General features: G+C 32.7%; 1 protein-coding gene across 1 annotated transcript in view; it reads left to right on the forward strand.

Annotated features, from left to right (window-relative positions):
- Positions 1-16244, forward strand: part of LOC102883500 (calcium-activated chloride channel regulator 1) — a 21666-nt gene extending 5422 nt beyond the window's left edge. Inside the window, exons 6-14 of the mRNA XM_006919378.1 lie at positions 2920-3147; positions 3982-4206; positions 6419-6596; positions 7564-7664; positions 8027-8251; positions 10586-10856; positions 11406-11576; positions 12116-12355; positions 15904-16244. Coding sequence (XP_006919440.1) covers positions 2920-3147; positions 3982-4206; positions 6419-6596; positions 7564-7664; positions 8027-8251; positions 10586-10856; positions 11406-11576; positions 12116-12355; positions 15904-16244 — 1980 coding nt within the window. The remainder of the gene's footprint in view (positions 1-2919; positions 3148-3981; positions 4207-6418; positions 6597-7563; positions 7665-8026; positions 8252-10585; positions 10857-11405; positions 11577-12115; positions 12356-15903) is intronic.
- The last annotated feature ends 2109 nt before the right edge of the window (positions 16245-18353 follow it).

An 18353-nucleotide genomic window follows, 5' to 3' on the forward strand; every position in this document is an offset into this window, starting at 1 on the left:
GATAAGTCCAAGCTTAATACAAACATTATTGTTACCTAATGAAAGTTTCTAAACATGTAAAAAATATGTTTAAATATGAAACAGATGAAAGTGGTCAAAAAAAATCGAAGTAAAGTATATTACCTCTAGGTAGTAAAACTAACCTATTTAAAGGAAGCAAATTTTCATATACCAAACCACTAGCAACAAATACTTCCATAGGAGATTTTTAAATGCCTATTGTTTCTAATATAATTTAAAATCATTTTGAAGCCTAGGGCATTAAAGATGAAGGACTTGAGTGAAAATATAGACTTGATATTTTCTTTAAATTTCTTAAATGAATCCAATTACATGTTAAAATAGAAATTGTTTTCCAGCCTAATAAAGCTCCCTCCTGGAAATATTTGAAACATGAGTCAAGAAAGTTTGCTTTAACCTGATGAATCTAGATCAGAAAAGACTAGCCAAAGAATTCAGCATCCAAATCAGATCACATGACACAAGAAAATAATCAGAATATGTACTTTCTGTACCAAACTATAAATCCCCAAAGCATTTGACTATTAGGAGATAACTTATTCTGCCTACCTGGGAGATAAATAATAATGAAGAAGATAATGTAGCTGAAATAGAGAGGGCAACTAATTATATAAGACATGGCTCAGGGATAAATACTTTACTTTAACCATATAGCTTGTCCAGAATAATGCTAGCTTCTAATTATCATAACATGGATTAAATAGATTGCATAGCATCTATACCCAGGGTATAAGATCAGACCTCAGGGAGATATGATCTGAAATATTAAATGTTCAATTCATGATTTCCTTCCCCTAAACTTCATTATCTACTCTTCATGCCCAGCACTGTGTTAGAAGCTGAAAACAGAGAAATAATTAAAGATAACTGTTCTTGAAGAACTCAGTTTAGTGAGAAAGGAAGAGATACAAGAAAAATATATGTGAATACAAAATAGGAAGAGATATAAACCAAGTGCTATGAGAGTACTGTAAACATCTCCAACTGGAAGTCAGAAAATGGCTTCTAAAGAGATGAGTTTTGAACTGGGATTTGGAAAAAAAAATGAGTATGAATTTCCCAAAGTAGGAAGGGAAGAGTATTCTAAGCTAAGCAAAGCAGCAGGTTTTTGAAAGAAAACAATGAAAAAATAGAGGAATGCTGTTGTGGCACGATCAATTCTAAGACTCATGGAGCCAATTGAGATGAATTATGAGCCTTCATTAGCCGCCCGGCAACTGACTCTACCACGCAGGGTTAGAGGAGATCAGCCCTGAGCTCCCAAAAGAGGCAGCTCATAAAGCCTAGAACCACACTCTGGTTTAACATCAAACAAGCAAACAGAAGCAGAAGTTGACTGTTAGAATATTTTTGCCCAGAACCACACCCTTAACAATGCCATCCATGCATTACTATACAAGTTGAGCACTGCCCAAAATATTTGCTTCATGGTCACCAGAGATTTCAGTATTTATTAGGACAATTTTCAAGTAGATAGCAGTAAAAAAAACTTAAAAACTAATACATTTTTCTAATTTGTACAAACTTTCCTTCCCCTATCCCATTTGGGTTAGCAGAGACACTTATGAAAGTTTCTAGCATACTCTGAGGACAGGAAAAAGTTGTGTCATACAAGCAAAGGATATATGGTGAGCAACAAGCAAGAAACAAGATTGAAACAGGAAACTGAGACCCATAAAGCTAAGGGGTTTGAGTTTTATCTTATCAGCTTAAGACTGGAAATGTAATTAGCTTAAATCTTTCAGGAAGATAATTCTACTGATTTTGAAAGACAAAAATAGAGTGAGATAATAGTGGAAGAAGGTAGACCAGATGAAGGGCCCATGGCAATAGGCAGAGAGGAGACCTCAAGTCCCTGTATAAGGGCAGTGGCAATGGCAGAGAAAAGAGGGACTAGACTTGACAGATATTTGATATCAGAAAGACTTGATTATGAATCACTGTTTTGGTTTAAAACTGTATTTTTCTCCCGTCCAGTATAACCCCTTCTGGGAAATGTAATTCAGAACCATATCAGAAGAAAAATTCTTAAAACTTAAATAAAAGATTCAAATTTAATAATACAGTTCTAACTCAGCTTACATCTAAAGACTCTATTGAGAAGGCATTTTAAAAAATGAAATGACACTTATAGAAGTATTTCTTATAAGCCGAACCTTACTGCAAGATAAATTCCTTTCCAAATGCTGCACTAGTTTATAGAAGCATTTTTCCAAGTTACTAAATTTTTAAAACTTGTCAGATTTTCAGAGATTCTATGGTAATGAAATGTCGTCTGGCAAAATTACTGGATAAAATGAACCATTTGCAACTGAAAGAGAAGCAATCACATTTCTTCATTTTACCCTATATCTTCATTACTTTTTCAGGAGTATTATTTTATTGATGTCAGAGTTCACCAGAACCAATAACAATCCTGGTTGTTAGAATATCTGTTCTCAAGTTTTTCAATCAACTATAAAGAGATAGAAAATACTTAGGCAACTAAAGAAGGCCACTTTTTTATCCCACTTTAGGAGACAGCTAGAAATTACTGAAAATTCTGTCCCTCTTCCCATTAAACTTAATTCAAGGCTTGAGTCCCCCAAGAGTTTAGAAAGGAAAGTAAAAAATTAACATAGGCGGTTGTGCCAGACACAACTACCGCACATTGCCATTATCGACCTGTATCAGAAAGAATCACTAAAAAACTTTCCAATGTATAGTCACAGTTTTAACTTGCTTCCTCTCCACTCAAGTGTGCAAAATGGATGTCAGAATGTTAGATTATGGAATAATTCTTAATTGTCAAGAGATAAAAATCTGTGGAGTATGTATTATGTCAGCCAACTGCATAGTTGGAAAGGAAGATAATGCCTCACCAGTTATCATATCATCTTCTGACTGATTTTTTCCCAGGTGTCTGAATTTTGTACAGCAGAAACACACAATACAGAAGCTCCAAACCTACAAAACAAAATGTGCAATCACAGAAGCACATGGGATGTAATCATGAAGTCCGATGATTTTCAGAATGCACATCCCATGACAGAAGTAAATCCACCACCTCATCCTACATTTTCATTGCTCAAGTCCAAACAGCGAGTAGTCTGTTTGGTACTTGATAAATCTGGAAGCATGGATTCAGTAAGACATTTACTTGTTAGCTCTCTTAAATTAAGTATTTAAGCTAATAAAAATATAATTAATCTTCGATTTAGTTCTATTAAGCTAACTGAAATATGTTTATTATTCTAATAAATTTCAGTACAGTAATTTTATATGGACAGGTACTAAAAGATAATATATTAAAATAAAAATAATTGTTATATTAAGGTTATTGGATTACAGATGATGTTTTTTAATGTTTAGTTCTAACATATAATGAGAAATAATATAACTGAAAAAGAAAATATGAAAATCATCCATAACTCCACCATTGAGCATATGTCATTCTAGTCTTTTCTGTTCCTGTATTTGTTTTTACTTCTCAAAAATGTGATTATATTTTATATGTTCTATAATATGATATTTTACTTACTATACCTTTAACGCACCCCATGGAAAAAAAAATTATTCCATGACACAATTTTTAATGGTTGTATAATATATACTTACTATAATTTAGTCAAATAACCCATTATTGGATGTTTCGGAGATTTTCAACTTATTATTAAAAACTATATTTCAATGAACATTTTGGTATGCATTTTTAAAATATTTCCTTAGCAAGAAATATTTCCTGATTATAAAACTGTTAACTAAAAAGGTATAGACTTTTAAAGCTTTTCCAAGTAGAACATGACTGATTTTAAAATGTTTCTTTAATAGCATTCCTTTTTAATAAAATGAAAGAGTTAAATTCTAAAATACTGTAATCCTTTATTATCATGATCTCTGGCCCGTAAACAACTTTGCCTTTCACTAACCTGTCAAGATTTGAAGAGACTCAAGAATTGTTCAGACATGTTTTTCTTACAGGAAGATCGTCTATTTCGAATGAATCAAGCAGCAGAACTATACTTGATTCAAATTATTGAAAAAGGATCCTTAGTTGGGATGGTCACATTTGACAGTTCTGCTATAATCCAAAATTATCTTACAAAAATAACTGATGAGAATACTTACCAAATTATCACTGCAAATCTGCCTCAAGTAGCTAATGGTGGAACTTCAATCTGCAGTGGACTCAAACTAGGATTCCAGGTAAAATAAAAAATGATTTTCTGAATATCATTTGCCATTCACTATTGCTTTTAATTTTGTCCAATCATCTTTAAACAAGGGTCATGAGCTCATAGGTCTTTGATTTAAATACTTTAAAAAAAAGACTCTGCTAATGTGTTATTTACAGCTGGAGCCTCTCTGAGTTGCATTGGGGAGTGGTCAAGTAAGGGAAGAAAAATTCAATGTGTACATAATCATCATGATTTTGTTGAGGAGCTCCCCATATCTTTATCATTGATGGGATTGTGGGAGAAGAAAATTAGTGATATGTCTATATTATGAATAAAGAAAAGCCTAAAAATAAACCCTGCATGGAAATGCTTGTGTATTTAAACCATTCGGTGTTTATGATAGGTAAGGTAATTGTTAAGTACCACTCAGGGAATGGGTGTCAAATTAAACTGACACTTAACTATCACAAAAATCAAGATAGCCCCTCAAGCAGTATAGTACCAAATGCAAGAGACATAGGTGGAAGTTTAATAAAATAAAAATTGTGAAATCAAAAATTGCAAGCAAGTTTGTAGCACTAAACTGCCTCTGGTACTCACCTGAATTGCTTCCAAACTAAAGATAGCCTATTTTAAGCCTATTTATTGTCATTCTTTAAGTCACAAAAGCAGAAAACTGTTTTCCTTCACTGCTCCTTTCATTGCCTCAGCTAAAATGTGGAGATTGTTACTCTTACCCAGACCACTAATTAATACCATCTCTTAGCTTTCTTCATGATGTCTATTTGTTGTAAAGCATATTGGTTTAAGAAGGCACACAGTCTCTGAAGTCAGACAAACCTGGGATTCTGGTTTATCATTTATTTGTTAAATAACCTTGGGTAAGTTACTCAACTCAGAAAGTCTGAATCCTCCTTAACCAAGGAAGTGTGGAAGGCAATAGTACCTATCTCATTTAATTGTGAGAATTATGTAAGATAAGTAAGAGCTCAAGAAAGAATTGCTATTATTTTAATAATCATACTTTTTATTACATATATATGCCTATTCACTTCTAAAATATGACAGTACTATATTTTGGGAATGTGTCATAATGTTTACACATATTGGTTCATACGTTTTTCTTAATATATTTTGACATATATCTTATATTTTGACCACTGTCTATTGCTGAATAGATTCTCTCACATCACATTCAAAGCTATAAATATCACTTAATTACTTATGCAATGAAACCTTGTCAATATATAAGCATTTTAATTACACAATCATAACAGTAATAACTAAAATTTATTGAGCATATGCTACATTATTGCCTATATTACATTCTTTACATGCATGGATCTTATTTTATCTTTACCATTACTTTTTTAGTCAGGTTTTATTTTGCCTATTTTGCACATAAGAAACTGAGCTTCAGGGTAATTACATATATTTCCTAAGATCATATAGTTAGTTAGTAACTGGCAAATGTAGGATTCAAAACCTTGTATTTCTTACTGCAAAGTCCAAAAAATTAATCACTATACTAAGCTATTTATAGAACTCTATTATGTATGAGAGAGAGAGAAAGAGAGAGAGAGAGAGACTGAACACTAGCTATTCTATTCAGCAAATGGCAGAGTTGGAATTAACTCTCAATTTGTCTAACTAAGGATCTTAGCCAATACTTTTGGTAGAAGTCAGAAAAAGACCCCAAAATGTAATACTTCAAAAATTTATGAACTTCCTTCTTCATGGTAGGTCAATGTTTCTTCCAGGAAATCATGAGATTCTACAACTAAAATGTGTAAAAGGCATATGCCACATCACTTAACCTTGCATACATGCCTTTAGTCATGACTTTGCAAATGCTGTCTAGTCTGCAGCCTTCCAAAATTGATTGGGTCATATACCTCCACCCCAAGTATCTCCTGCAATAATGACATAATAATCACTGAGTACTTACTATGTGCTAGTCATTTTTCCAAGTGGATTATTCTTCCTCTCTTAGGTAGCTAGAGTATATTTGAAATGATTAGACCTGTTAACACCCTATCTTTGAACACCAGAAGACCATTATACACTACAATCAATTCCACATCAACTCAGCCTGGAATGGCAGTGCAAAAAGTTTCCTTTTGCCTATTCTGATGCACAAGGCTACAGACTCCTCTAAGACTAGAGAACAGGTTTTTTCTAAGTTTAAATTTATTTAGATATGATATTCTATAATTAATAATCTGGTTTTTCATTACCAGGCAATTATCCAAAGTAACCAGAGCACTTCTGGTTCTGAAATCATATTACTAACAGATGGGGAAGATGATAAAATAAGCTCTTGCTTTGCAGAGGTGAAACAAAGTGAGGTGATCATCCACACCATCGCTCTGGGGCCTTCTGCTGCTAAAGAACTGGAGACACTGTCAAATATGACAGGTAAACCTTTGAAATACACTTTAAATAAAGAAACACATTTGCAGTCCCTCCTATTCCAGGGGCTCTTTCCTTTAAACCACAAAACTGCTCAAAAATTTCCTATCCTAAAAATTAACCTTTTTCCTTTCCTTGTCCTTGTTCTTCAAATTAATATCTTCCCCCCAACCCTCTCTATTTCTCTCCATTTTTACCTATACTCGCTTCTTTTAATACTAGTCAACATTTACTGTCTTCATTCATTTATTGCCACTTTCTTTCTACCAATATCACCAATTTGAAACTAGTTTCCAAATGGTTTCTAATGACTCATGCAACCACAATTCCAAATATTCCCTCAGTATCTGTCCTGCTTAATCCTACAGTAGAGGTTTAGACAGCCGTATTTCATAGAGGAAGAAATGGAAACTCAGAGAGTACAAACAACTTCCCATAGCTATTGAGTTCTGATTACTAATTCTTGCCCTCTGCAATCCATTCTTTTCCAACTCCTCACACCTAAGTAATCTCTCATTTTGTTAATTCCTATATTATTTATTTTCTGCACTTAAGTATTACTTTATTCTAACTTGTCATTCTTTAATTGTTTTGGTATATCTTAGACACAACTAGAAAATAAGCAGCTGATTCAAAATATTGTCTTAAATTTCACTTTTACAATATTATTTTGTGGTTAGATCAGCTTTACTAATGTGGCAGGCACTTACCTCTAATGACTGATATTAAAATATTTGACCAGTTCCTTAAGTTTTCTTCATTCTAACTTATTTTGAACAAGGTTTTAGGTATTATAGGATTACATCTGGGACATTCATATACTAAAGTTTCCTAAGGTTCCAGAAAATTAATCTTTTGTAATTTCAAAATGAAACTTAAAATGTATTTTAAAGTATATTAATAAGAACACAGTAAAAATATAATTTTCCTATTTAAAATTAGTATTGCAAAAGTAAATAAAATTCCATTTTAGGAGGACATCGGTTTTTTGCCAATAAAGACATAAATGGTCTTACTGATGCTTTCAGTAGAATTTCATCTAGAAGTGGCAGCATCACTCAGCAGGCTATTCAGGTTGGTATCTCAGAAAAATTTCTTGCCTTTTCGCATTTGTAATAAATTTCTGTGATTCTAAATAGTAACTTCTCCCTCTAATAAATAACTGTTTTACCTGAAAATATTTCACATGTGCAGAAGAAAATCATCCTTACTGCATTTGCTTTCTTGAGACACTTATAGCCACCTTTTCTTTTGATTCTTCTATTCTGTATAATATAAAATGCTTTTTAGTTGTAAAATTTTTCAAAATAATTCTTAGTTATTTTAATTGAAATCTTAAAAATAAATTTAGAATTATCTGAACTTACCAAACTTTGAAATTTTATTAACTATAACAAATCAGTTTTATGTCTTTGTCATTTTTATTTATACAACAGTTGGAAAGTAAAGCCTTGAGCATTACAGGAAGGAAATGGGTAAATGGTACAGTGCCTGTGGATAGTACAATTGGAAATGACACTTTCTTTGTCGTCACTTGGACCATACAAAAGCCAGAAATTCTTCTCAAAGATCCAAAAGGAAAGAAATATAAAACCTCAGATTTCAAGGAAGATAAACTAAATATTCGGTCTGCCCGTCTTCGAATACCAGGTATTGCAGAGGTAAGAATATTCTTTTATTTTCTCCAAGCTTCATCAATCAATTTTGAGAAAAAAAATAACACCTTATACACTGTCAATACTAAAAAAATGATAGATCATATGTCATAAAAACAGGAAGCCAAAGCAACCAAGGATAAATTATAACAGGAGGGCACACAATCCATAAGAAGGACACACCTACAGCACCTGGCTCAGGTGACTAGGGATGACTGTGCCACTGGGCTCCACAGGAAACTTACTACATAAGGCCACTCTCCTAAGACTGGGAGAAATAGCAGCCGTTCCTCATACAGAGAAAAGGAGGCAACTGAAATGAGAAGACAAAGAAACATGTCTCAAATAAAAGAACAGAACAAAGCTCCAGAAAAAGAACTAAACAAAATGGAGACAAGCAATTTACCAGATGCAGAGTTCAAAACAAGATGTTCAGTGAACTTAAGAGTAGATGAACTCAGTGAGAACTTTAACAAAGATAGAAAACATAGAAATGGAGACAGAAAACATAAAAAAAATCATAAAAAAGAACCAGTCTGAAATGAAGAATATGACAACTGAAATAGAGAATACAATCAAGAGAATAAACAGTAAATTAGATGAAGCAGAGGATCTAATCAGCAATTTAAAAGGCAAGGTAGCAGAAAACACCCAATCAGAACAGCAACAAGTAAAAAGAATCCAAAAAAATGAGGATAGTTTAAGGGACCTCTGGGGCAACATCAAGAGTATCAACAGCTACATCACAGGAGTACCAGAAGGAGAAGAGAGAAAAAGAAATTGAAAACCTATTTAAAGAAATAATGATGGAAAATTTCCCTAACCTGGTAAAGAAAATAGACACACAAGCTCAGGAAGCACAGAGAGCCCCAAACAAGATGAACTCAAACAGGCCTACACCAAGACACATCATAATTAAACTGCTAAAGATTAAAGACAAAGAGAGAATCTTAAAAGCAGCATGAGAAAAGCACCTAGTTACCTACAAGGGAGCTCCCATATGATTGTCAGTTGATTACTCAACAGAAAGTTTGCAAGTGAGAAGGAACTGACATGAAATGTTCAAAATGATGAAAAGCAAGGACCTACAACCAAGATAATTCTACCCAGCAAAGCTATCATTAGAGTGGAAGGACAGATAAAGAGCTTCCCAGATAAGAAAAAGCTAAAGGAGTTCATCACCACCAAATCTGTAGAAGGACTTCTTCAAAAAGAAGACAATTAAAAATACGAATAATAAAATAGCAATAACTATATATCTATCAATAATTTCTTTAAGTGTAAATGGATTAAATTCTCTAATCAAAAGACAGAGTGTCTGAATGGATAATAAAACAAGACCCCTGCAGATGCTGCCTACTCTTGTAGACTGCCTACTCTTAAAGACTCACTTCAGATCAGTAGACACACATAGACTGAAAGTAAAGGGATGGAAAAAGATATTTCATAAAAATGGAAACAAACAAACAAAAGCTGGGGTAGCAATACTTATACTAGAAAAAATAGACTTTAAAACAAAAGCTATAACTAGAGACAAAGAAGGGCCCAGTAATCCCACTTCTGGGTATTTATCCGAACAAACCCAAAACACTACTTTGAAGGAAAATGTACATCCATATGTTCATTGGAGCATTACTTACAATAGCCAAGATATGGAGGCAGTCTGGGTGTCTTCAATAGATGAATCGATAAAGTAGAGGTGGTACATATATACAATGGAATATTTCTCATCCATAAAAAAGAATGAAATCTTGCCATCTGCAACAACGTGGATGGACCTAGAGGATATTACACTGAATGGAATAAGTCAGAGAAAGACAAATGTCATATGATTGTACACGTGGGAGCTAAAGAACAAATAAACAAAACAGAAACAAAGTCATAGATATAGAGAACATTTTGATGGTTGTCAGATGGAAGGGGTTTTGGGGAGTGGGTGAAAAAGGGGAAGGGATTAAGAAGTACAAATTAGTAGTTAAACAGACATGGGGATATAAAGTATAGCATAAGGAATATAGTCAATAATATTGTTATAACTATGTATGCTGTCAGATGGGTACTAGATTTATACATTTCGTAAGATGTATAAATGTCTAATCACCATGTTGTACACCTGAAACTAATATAATATTGTATGACAACTATAATTGAAAAATAAAAAAATTATTTAAAAAAGGAAGCCAAATAATTAGGGATTTATATTCATACTATTTAATAGCTTATAAAATTGTATATTAAATAGCATTACTATTACTCTGCTTAAGGTTTTAAATAATTTTACATTCCCAATGGAGTAGGAAAATTTTACAAAGGCTCCCAAATAGGTATTTTTATTTTCAGACAGGTACTTGGACTTACAGCCTTCTAAATAGTCATGTCAACTCTCAGATGCTAACGGTGACTATGACTTCTCGAGCAAGAAGTCCTACCACTCCACCAGTAATTGCGACTGCTCACATGAGTCAAGATACAGCACATTACCCTAGCCCAATGATTGTTTATGCACAAGTCAGTCAAGGGTTTTTGCCTGTTCTGGGAGTCAATGTAACAGCTGTTATAGAAACTGAAGATGGACATCAAGGAATATTGGAGCTTTGGGACAATGGTGCAGGTAATAAGAATCTGCATCAACTTCCACTGAATTCTACTACAGTGACATGACTTAGAAGTCAACTTTCTTATGTATGCTAATGAATCATGTTTTTAAGTGAATTAAATTTAATTTTAATGTTTTTTAAACTTTTTACTCAGTTATCTTGACTAGGCATAAACATAAGCACATTTATCTTCTTTAAATTCTATGCACAATTTTACTTTTCCCATGGAACTTAAGAGTAGAATTCTATTTTCATTAATGCCAGTGTTTGCATGCATGTGCTTTCTCTAGTTTAGTTATATTTTCCTCATTTTGTTAAGATTCCTTTAGGAATAATTATAGCTAATATGAATTAAATGCTTATCATGAATTGGACTTTTCCAAAGTCAGGGGTTAGCAAGTGACCAAGCCAGGCTTTGAACCTAAGCAGTTTGCTTCCAGGGTTCAAGTGGTTAATACACTGTGCTATACAATCTCTCAAAATGGTTGCTATCATTAGTACCCATGAACAGTTGGGACTGTCATTTTTATTCGGTTGGCTAATTATTACATTTTGATATCAAGGTGCAGATACTATCAAGAATGATGGCATCTACTCAAGATATTTTAAAGATTACCGTGGAAATGGTAGATACAGTTTAAAAGTACTCGCCCAGGCAAGAAAAAACACATCTAGGCTAAGTTTAAGACAACGACAGAACAAAGCTCTGTATGTACCAGGCTACACCGAAAGTGGTAAGCAGCCTTAAAACTGAACTGTGTCATTTGTTTAGGTAAATTACATGTGTCAAGCTTTGAAAATATAAGGTGCTGTGAAAAACCCAAGTATTTAGTTATAAAACCATCTGCATGTTTCAAAACCATATTTAGATTAATGAATCTAGCATTGGGCTATGCTTACAACATGTTTTGTCAATATCTGCCTCAGTTCGTTTAATTTACATTGAAAAAATGTATTAAGCATCTCCTATTTGGCAAACGTTGTGCTGGATGCTGGAGCTACAAAGGTAAATAAGACACCATCTTTGTCCTCAAAGAATTTACAGTCGAGTAGTAAAGACAGGGAGGTTAAAAGATAGTTCTAACATTGCATAGTGTCTCCTTATCAATTTTAAAATGACACCAGTAAAACAAGCTTTATTTCCACTGAAAGCTGTCACTTTTTCTATGTCTGCTATCAATTGATATTAACCCTCTACAGCTGTAAGATGAGAGTACAAGCTAAAAGATAGATATGGCAATATCAAAAGTTACAAAATTACTTTCTTTGTTAGGTAAAATTATACTGAACCCACCCAGATCTGAACTCAAAGATGACATGGTAGAAGCCGAATTAGAAGATTTCAGCAGACTAACCTCTGGTGGGTCATTTACTGTATCAGGAGCTCCTCCTGTTACTGATCATACTCACGTGTTCCCACCCAGTAAAATTACAGACCTCGAGGCTAAATTTCAAGATGATCATATTCAACTTTCATGGACTGCCCCTGGCAATGTCCTTGATGAAGGAAAAGGTAAGCTTGATAATACATTTTTAAATATATGGAGGAAATACCATTGGCTTTCATTTGCTAAGAATTTTCTAATGTCCTATTTATAAATAACATGTGTGGAGTGTCTACAATGGGCCATTACACACTCATTTTTCAGATGTGAAAACTAAAGCACTAAGAAATAATTAATTGACCTAAATTATTTCTATATTTAAAAACTTATAAGTCTAAGCCACTCTTGTCAGATTCTATTGTGCCAAACTGCCTCTCACAATATGAACCATCTTAGAAATTATTTTGAGAAGACAGGGAATAGCTTTCTCTTGTGTTCTTTTCTCTCTAACAGGAAAATTTTGTTCTAAGTATTTCTATACTTGCACAATTCCATCCATTCATTGACCTTTTTGAATATTCAAACACTATTAGATTCCTAAGAAATTATCCCGATTCGCAACATTTATTTGAGTACAGAAGACACTTTATGCAAGTAAACATTATTTTACATAATGTGATAAGAGATATGCTGTTGTAAGCACAGAAGGATATGACAGCACACTGGAAGGCCACAAATTCCTGGCTGGGGGTAAGACCACAAAGTATATCTTAAAAGGCTTCCCAGGGAAGACTATCCCTGACCTAGGTCTTGAAGAATGAGAGAAGTTAGCCAAGTTAAGTGAAGGTATCCCATGAAGAGAGAAAGGATCACGTACAGAGAAATATAACTAGTTTGAGAGATTTGGTCATGGAGTTTGAATAAACTTCAAGGCCAAATATCTCATTCATTCAAAGTTTCTTATAATAATTATGCTCATTCCAGAAAGTTTAAACCATTTTTATCTTTACTTTAAATTTAACTGAATTTCATTAGTATTTATTGAATGCCTACCATATTCCAGTATTGTGCCAGACTGGTAGATGCTCTTGAGATAATGCCAAAATGGCTATTTTCCTTTTAGGTTAGAAAAATGAAAACAATATGCAGTATCATCAATATACACAATACCTCAGGGATTATCAGTGCTAGAAAGCCACATGTTCAGTACTCTTCTCCTGGGTTACAATAAATTCCTCACTCTATATTCTCAATAGAAAAGATGCTTTTTAATCTTTCATTTCCTATATAGCATTTTTCAAAGCTATATTTCTTTTTATCATCATTATACAAGGAAAAAAATCATTCTAAAGCCAAACATAGCACAGACACAAAGAGCTATTTTCTACTTTAATGTTGAAAACTCTTATAACAGCTTCTGAAAACATTATTTTTTCTATGCTATCACATTTAAATGTATGGGGAAGGAAGGAAGGAAGGAAGGAAGGAAGGAAGGAAGGAAGGAAGGAAGGAAGAAAACGAAAAAGAAACAACACTTCCATTGGAAAAGCCACATATGAAATTGCCTGACCAAATGTTTTGTTTTAAATTCAATTCAGTCAAGACCAACTCTTCAGTTCAAGATCGGGTTCATAATAAATGTCCCTCAGTCTGATTATAAGAACTAAAAGAAGGAAGAATGCATTATATAAGGACACTAGAAGAGAAAGTACTTCACTGTGTTTAACCACAAATGCCTAGAATAGGTGGAATCTAATCTCTTTCCTTGTGACAAATGGGAAGAGGTTGTAGTTGCTATCAAATGTTGCCCTGAGGCATTGCAAAAGTAAGTAGTATTAGTATCTTAAAGAATAAGTTAATATCTATCTAATCTCAAATGAAGTACTTAAATTCTCTGGGACCCAATTTTCATATAGTCAAATATCTAAATTAGAACAGATGACCTAGAATTACTAAAACAAACAGATGTAATTCTAGCATTTTATGATTCTCTAATTCCATCATTTGGGGAATGAACATAATAACTGTATTGTTGGCCAACAAGTAATTAAGGTCAAACGCATACCTAAGAGTACCACACACTATAGTTAATACGAAAGGAGTATAAAAGATAGTCTCTGCCCTCAAGAAAAATATGATCTAATTGAAAAGATAAATTGAACATGCATAAAACAATCTGGGAAACTCATTTTGTGCAATCAGAGATCATAGAAGAGAGGCATTAGGGTAGATGAAATACATGAATAAGACTTCATGAAGTCAGGCCCTGTATCAGACCTTGAAAAATAAAAATAATTTGGATAGGGAGGGGAGGCACATTCCAGGCAGTCATGACAGGGAGAGAATAATATGATCAAATAATATGATTAAGGTCACGAAAGAAAAATTTTGCAATGGAATATTTGAATTAAATTAAGGGAGGGATGAATAGATAGATGATAGATACATGATAGATGATAGATAGATAGATAGATAGATAGATAGATAGATAGATGATAGCTAGATGATAGATACATGATAGATAAATAAATAGATACATACATACATACATACATACACACACACATACATACATACATACATACACACACACATACATACATACATACATACACACACACATACATACATACATACATACACAAACACAGGGTGGGTGTGAAGAGTAGTAGAAAGGATCAACAAGGCCTATTTATTGAAAAACTAGAATGTGAAGGCAGGGGGCTTGAATTTTTTGACAACTACTAAATCAGTTATTTACCACACACTTATAACTTCTACAACCTTTCATTAAAAAAAAAAAGTCATCATTTCAAAAAGAGACATTTGATGTTTTATTGTTTATGGCATTTCATAATGTGAGAACATATCTTTATATTGCTAGCTCTGGTAGATTTCTAAAATCATTTTGGAATCAATCATTTATGTTAGCATCTTCCTTTCCTTTCTTGATAAAATTACAGTTATAATAGCTAATACTTCAAATATTTATTAAGTTCAAAACATTGTGCTAAACACTTTTCCTGCATGACTATCTATAATTCTCACTTCTAGAATAGTAGGCATTCAATAAATATTTGTTGAATGAATTGACTGACTGAATCTCTATTTTACAGATAACAAAATTGAAGGTAAAAAAGATTAAATAAATTATTCTTTGTTACACAGCTATAAAGTAGTAGAATTAAGGTGCCAATCAAAGTCTTCCTGGTTCCTAAGCACATTATAATTAGTACATATCATAGGCTCTCTGCTCCGTTTATACTTATCACTGCCCTTTATACTTATCACTGTCTCTCACTCTTGTTCTCTTGTTTATCTGCTCTCTTACTTTCCCTTCCTATCACTCCCTCTCTCAACTTAATGAGAAATAATACAGATGTGGGGTACTGAATGTCTTTGCTATACTCAAACAAACATTACTGTGTTCCTAGTTCTAAGTTAAAAGTGAATTCAGCTCTTTATATTTATATTTACAAAAAGAAATTTAGATTCTGATTTTTAGTGCAATATAATTTTGAATGAAATTTTTTGTGATTAGATGGCTAGATAAAAACTGTTCACGTACTTCTTCTTAAAATAAAGAAGATGGAATAACCAGACACAAATTACAACTGGGATTTCCATAACCAAAACCTAGTTGCATTTCTGATAGGGCCCTAAATGTAAGGTAGTGTGGTGGTATTGAGGCAGCCTAGTGATTTTAATATACTTGAAGTGTCTATTTGTTTTTCAGCCAAAAGCTACATTATAAGAATAAGTAAGTATCTCCTGGATCTCCAAGAAAATTTTGACAATGCGACTTTAGTGAATATTTCTAGTCTGATACCCAAGGAGGCTGGCTCAATAGAAAATTTTGAATTTAAACAAGAACTTTTTAAAATAGAAAATGGCACCCAATTATATATCGCAATTCAAGCCATCAATGAAGCCAATCTCACCTCAGAAATTTCTAACATAGCGCAAGCAAACAAGTTGATTCCTCCACAAGAATCCAGTGTCCCTGCTCTGAGTACCAAAATTTCTGCAATCAGTTTTGCAATTTGGGGATTTGCTGTGATTTTATCTATATTTTAAGCTAGAAAATATATTAGAACTAAAATTCAATGTTATACATATTTCATGAACAGTTATTTAGAATTTAATTTGCTGTTCTCTGCTATTACAAAACTCTTTGTAAAAGTAAATGTACAAAAGTGAATTTCCTAATTATTCAGTTCATTAATACTAATTGCTAAATGTATATCAAAATGAATATGCCATTTCCTATCTGTGAAAAATCCATTTATTAACAATGTTAAAAGAAGATGCATGTTTATACTTACAGGCTTTTAAAGAAACATTTTTAGAGTATGCCACAAATTCACTTGCTATATCAACAAAATCAATTTATCCAAACCATTTGAAAAATATTTATGTATCCACAATAGAATTAATTTTATACTAGAATTATTTAGGTTTTACTCTTGATTATGAATGAATACTTTATGTTTACATAAACCGTAATCAAAGGACAATAAAAACTTTTCAGTAAAGCAGTAAAGAGGTCAAATTTGCTGTTTTATAATTGATTAAAAGTAGTATATCAAAGTTTTGACTCCAGGCATGAAATGACAGACAGCAAGAATGCTTTTTGTATAAATTGTGGAACATCACAATAAACTCCTACTTATGTTCTGAGACCATTATTAGGTCCTAAGAGTAAAATCAAAATGTTCCATCAAGGCAGGGATTTTTTTTTCACTACTGTATACTCAGCACCTAGAATACTGCTTGACACATAGTAGATAGTCAATAAATACTTGTTAAACAAATTAATAAGTATTTTCACACCATCGGAGAAATCCAAATTTGACACATTACATTTAAAAAAATTCACAATTAAAGGAGTACAAATTAGTAGCTGATAGATGGTCACGGGGATGGGGAGCACAGCATAGGGAATGCAGTTAGCATTAATACATTGGCTAGGTGGAGGGTCGGGGAGGAAGGGAGCAATTGGGAGATCATTTTATGAACTATATAGATATCTAACAAATATACTATATACTTGAAACTAATTAATATAAACAAATTTTTAAAAATTCACAAACTATGATGTGCAGATGGTATTATGAGGACTTGAAATGATGAAAACCAGTCATTAACAGTGATCTGAATCAACATAGAGCATTTCAGGAAATTAACTGTATCATGTCAACAGAATTTGTAAACTATCTAATAAAATGTAAATTAAGCTATTAATATAGCAATGGTGTGATTTTTTTCAGAGACAGAGACAGAGAGGCAGAGAGTGGCAGTTTATAACAGAAAAAAGTCCTTTGCTTACAGACAGGAAGATTTCTAAAATTCTTTGAATGTCTGAAAGGAGGAAGGTAGCTATATGATACATCTGGAAGAGTGAGAAAAAAAAATCAAAAAATATAAGCAAGCCAGAAAAACATATAAAAAATAATAACATATTTTGGCCATATTGAATTTATCCCAGGAATCCAAAGATGGTTTAATATTAGAAAATCAATGTGATTCATCACATTAACAGATAAAAAAGAAAAAATATATTATCATCTCAATACACGAATAAAATTATATTATAATTCAACCACCATTCTTCATTAAAAATGAAACATCTGAAAACTTCATTAACCTGATATTCTGAACCTGAAGGTCCAAATCCCGATCGTTTAAAAATCAAGAAAAAGGGCATTAAATATTCAAGGAGGGATGGGAAATTAGACGCCATAGAGAAAGAACTCTAAATTCCAAGGAAAATAAATCACTTAAGAGTCTATAAATCATAAAAATATATATTGCTGATTATTAAAGTCTCAAAGGGTCAGGAGATAATTTATTCCCATCTACATGGTGGCTATACTCAGAAATGATTTCTAGACCTTTAGTAGTCACTGAAAAAAGTAAGATTCCTATGCAGGAAGGGAAAATAAAAGGAATAGAAGATATAATAATTGAGGGAAAAGTTACAAAACTGTAATTATTTATAGGTGACAGAAAATCCAATAGAATTAACAAATAATTGAAACATTTAATAAGAGAGTTCTGTAAAGTTACCAGACACAAAATCAATTTATAAAAAATCAGTAATTCCAGTATGATGTAAAGAGCTTGGAAGTCATCACTCCCATCGTCATGGCAAGAAAAAAGGCTGAATAACTGAAAATCAACAAT

This window comes from Pteropus alecto, unplaced genomic scaffold, assembly GCF_000325575.1.
Source record: "Pteropus alecto unplaced genomic scaffold, ASM32557v1 scaffold25, whole genome shotgun sequence".
Taxonomy (NCBI): domain Eukaryota; kingdom Metazoa; phylum Chordata; class Mammalia; order Chiroptera; family Pteropodidae; genus Pteropus; species Pteropus alecto.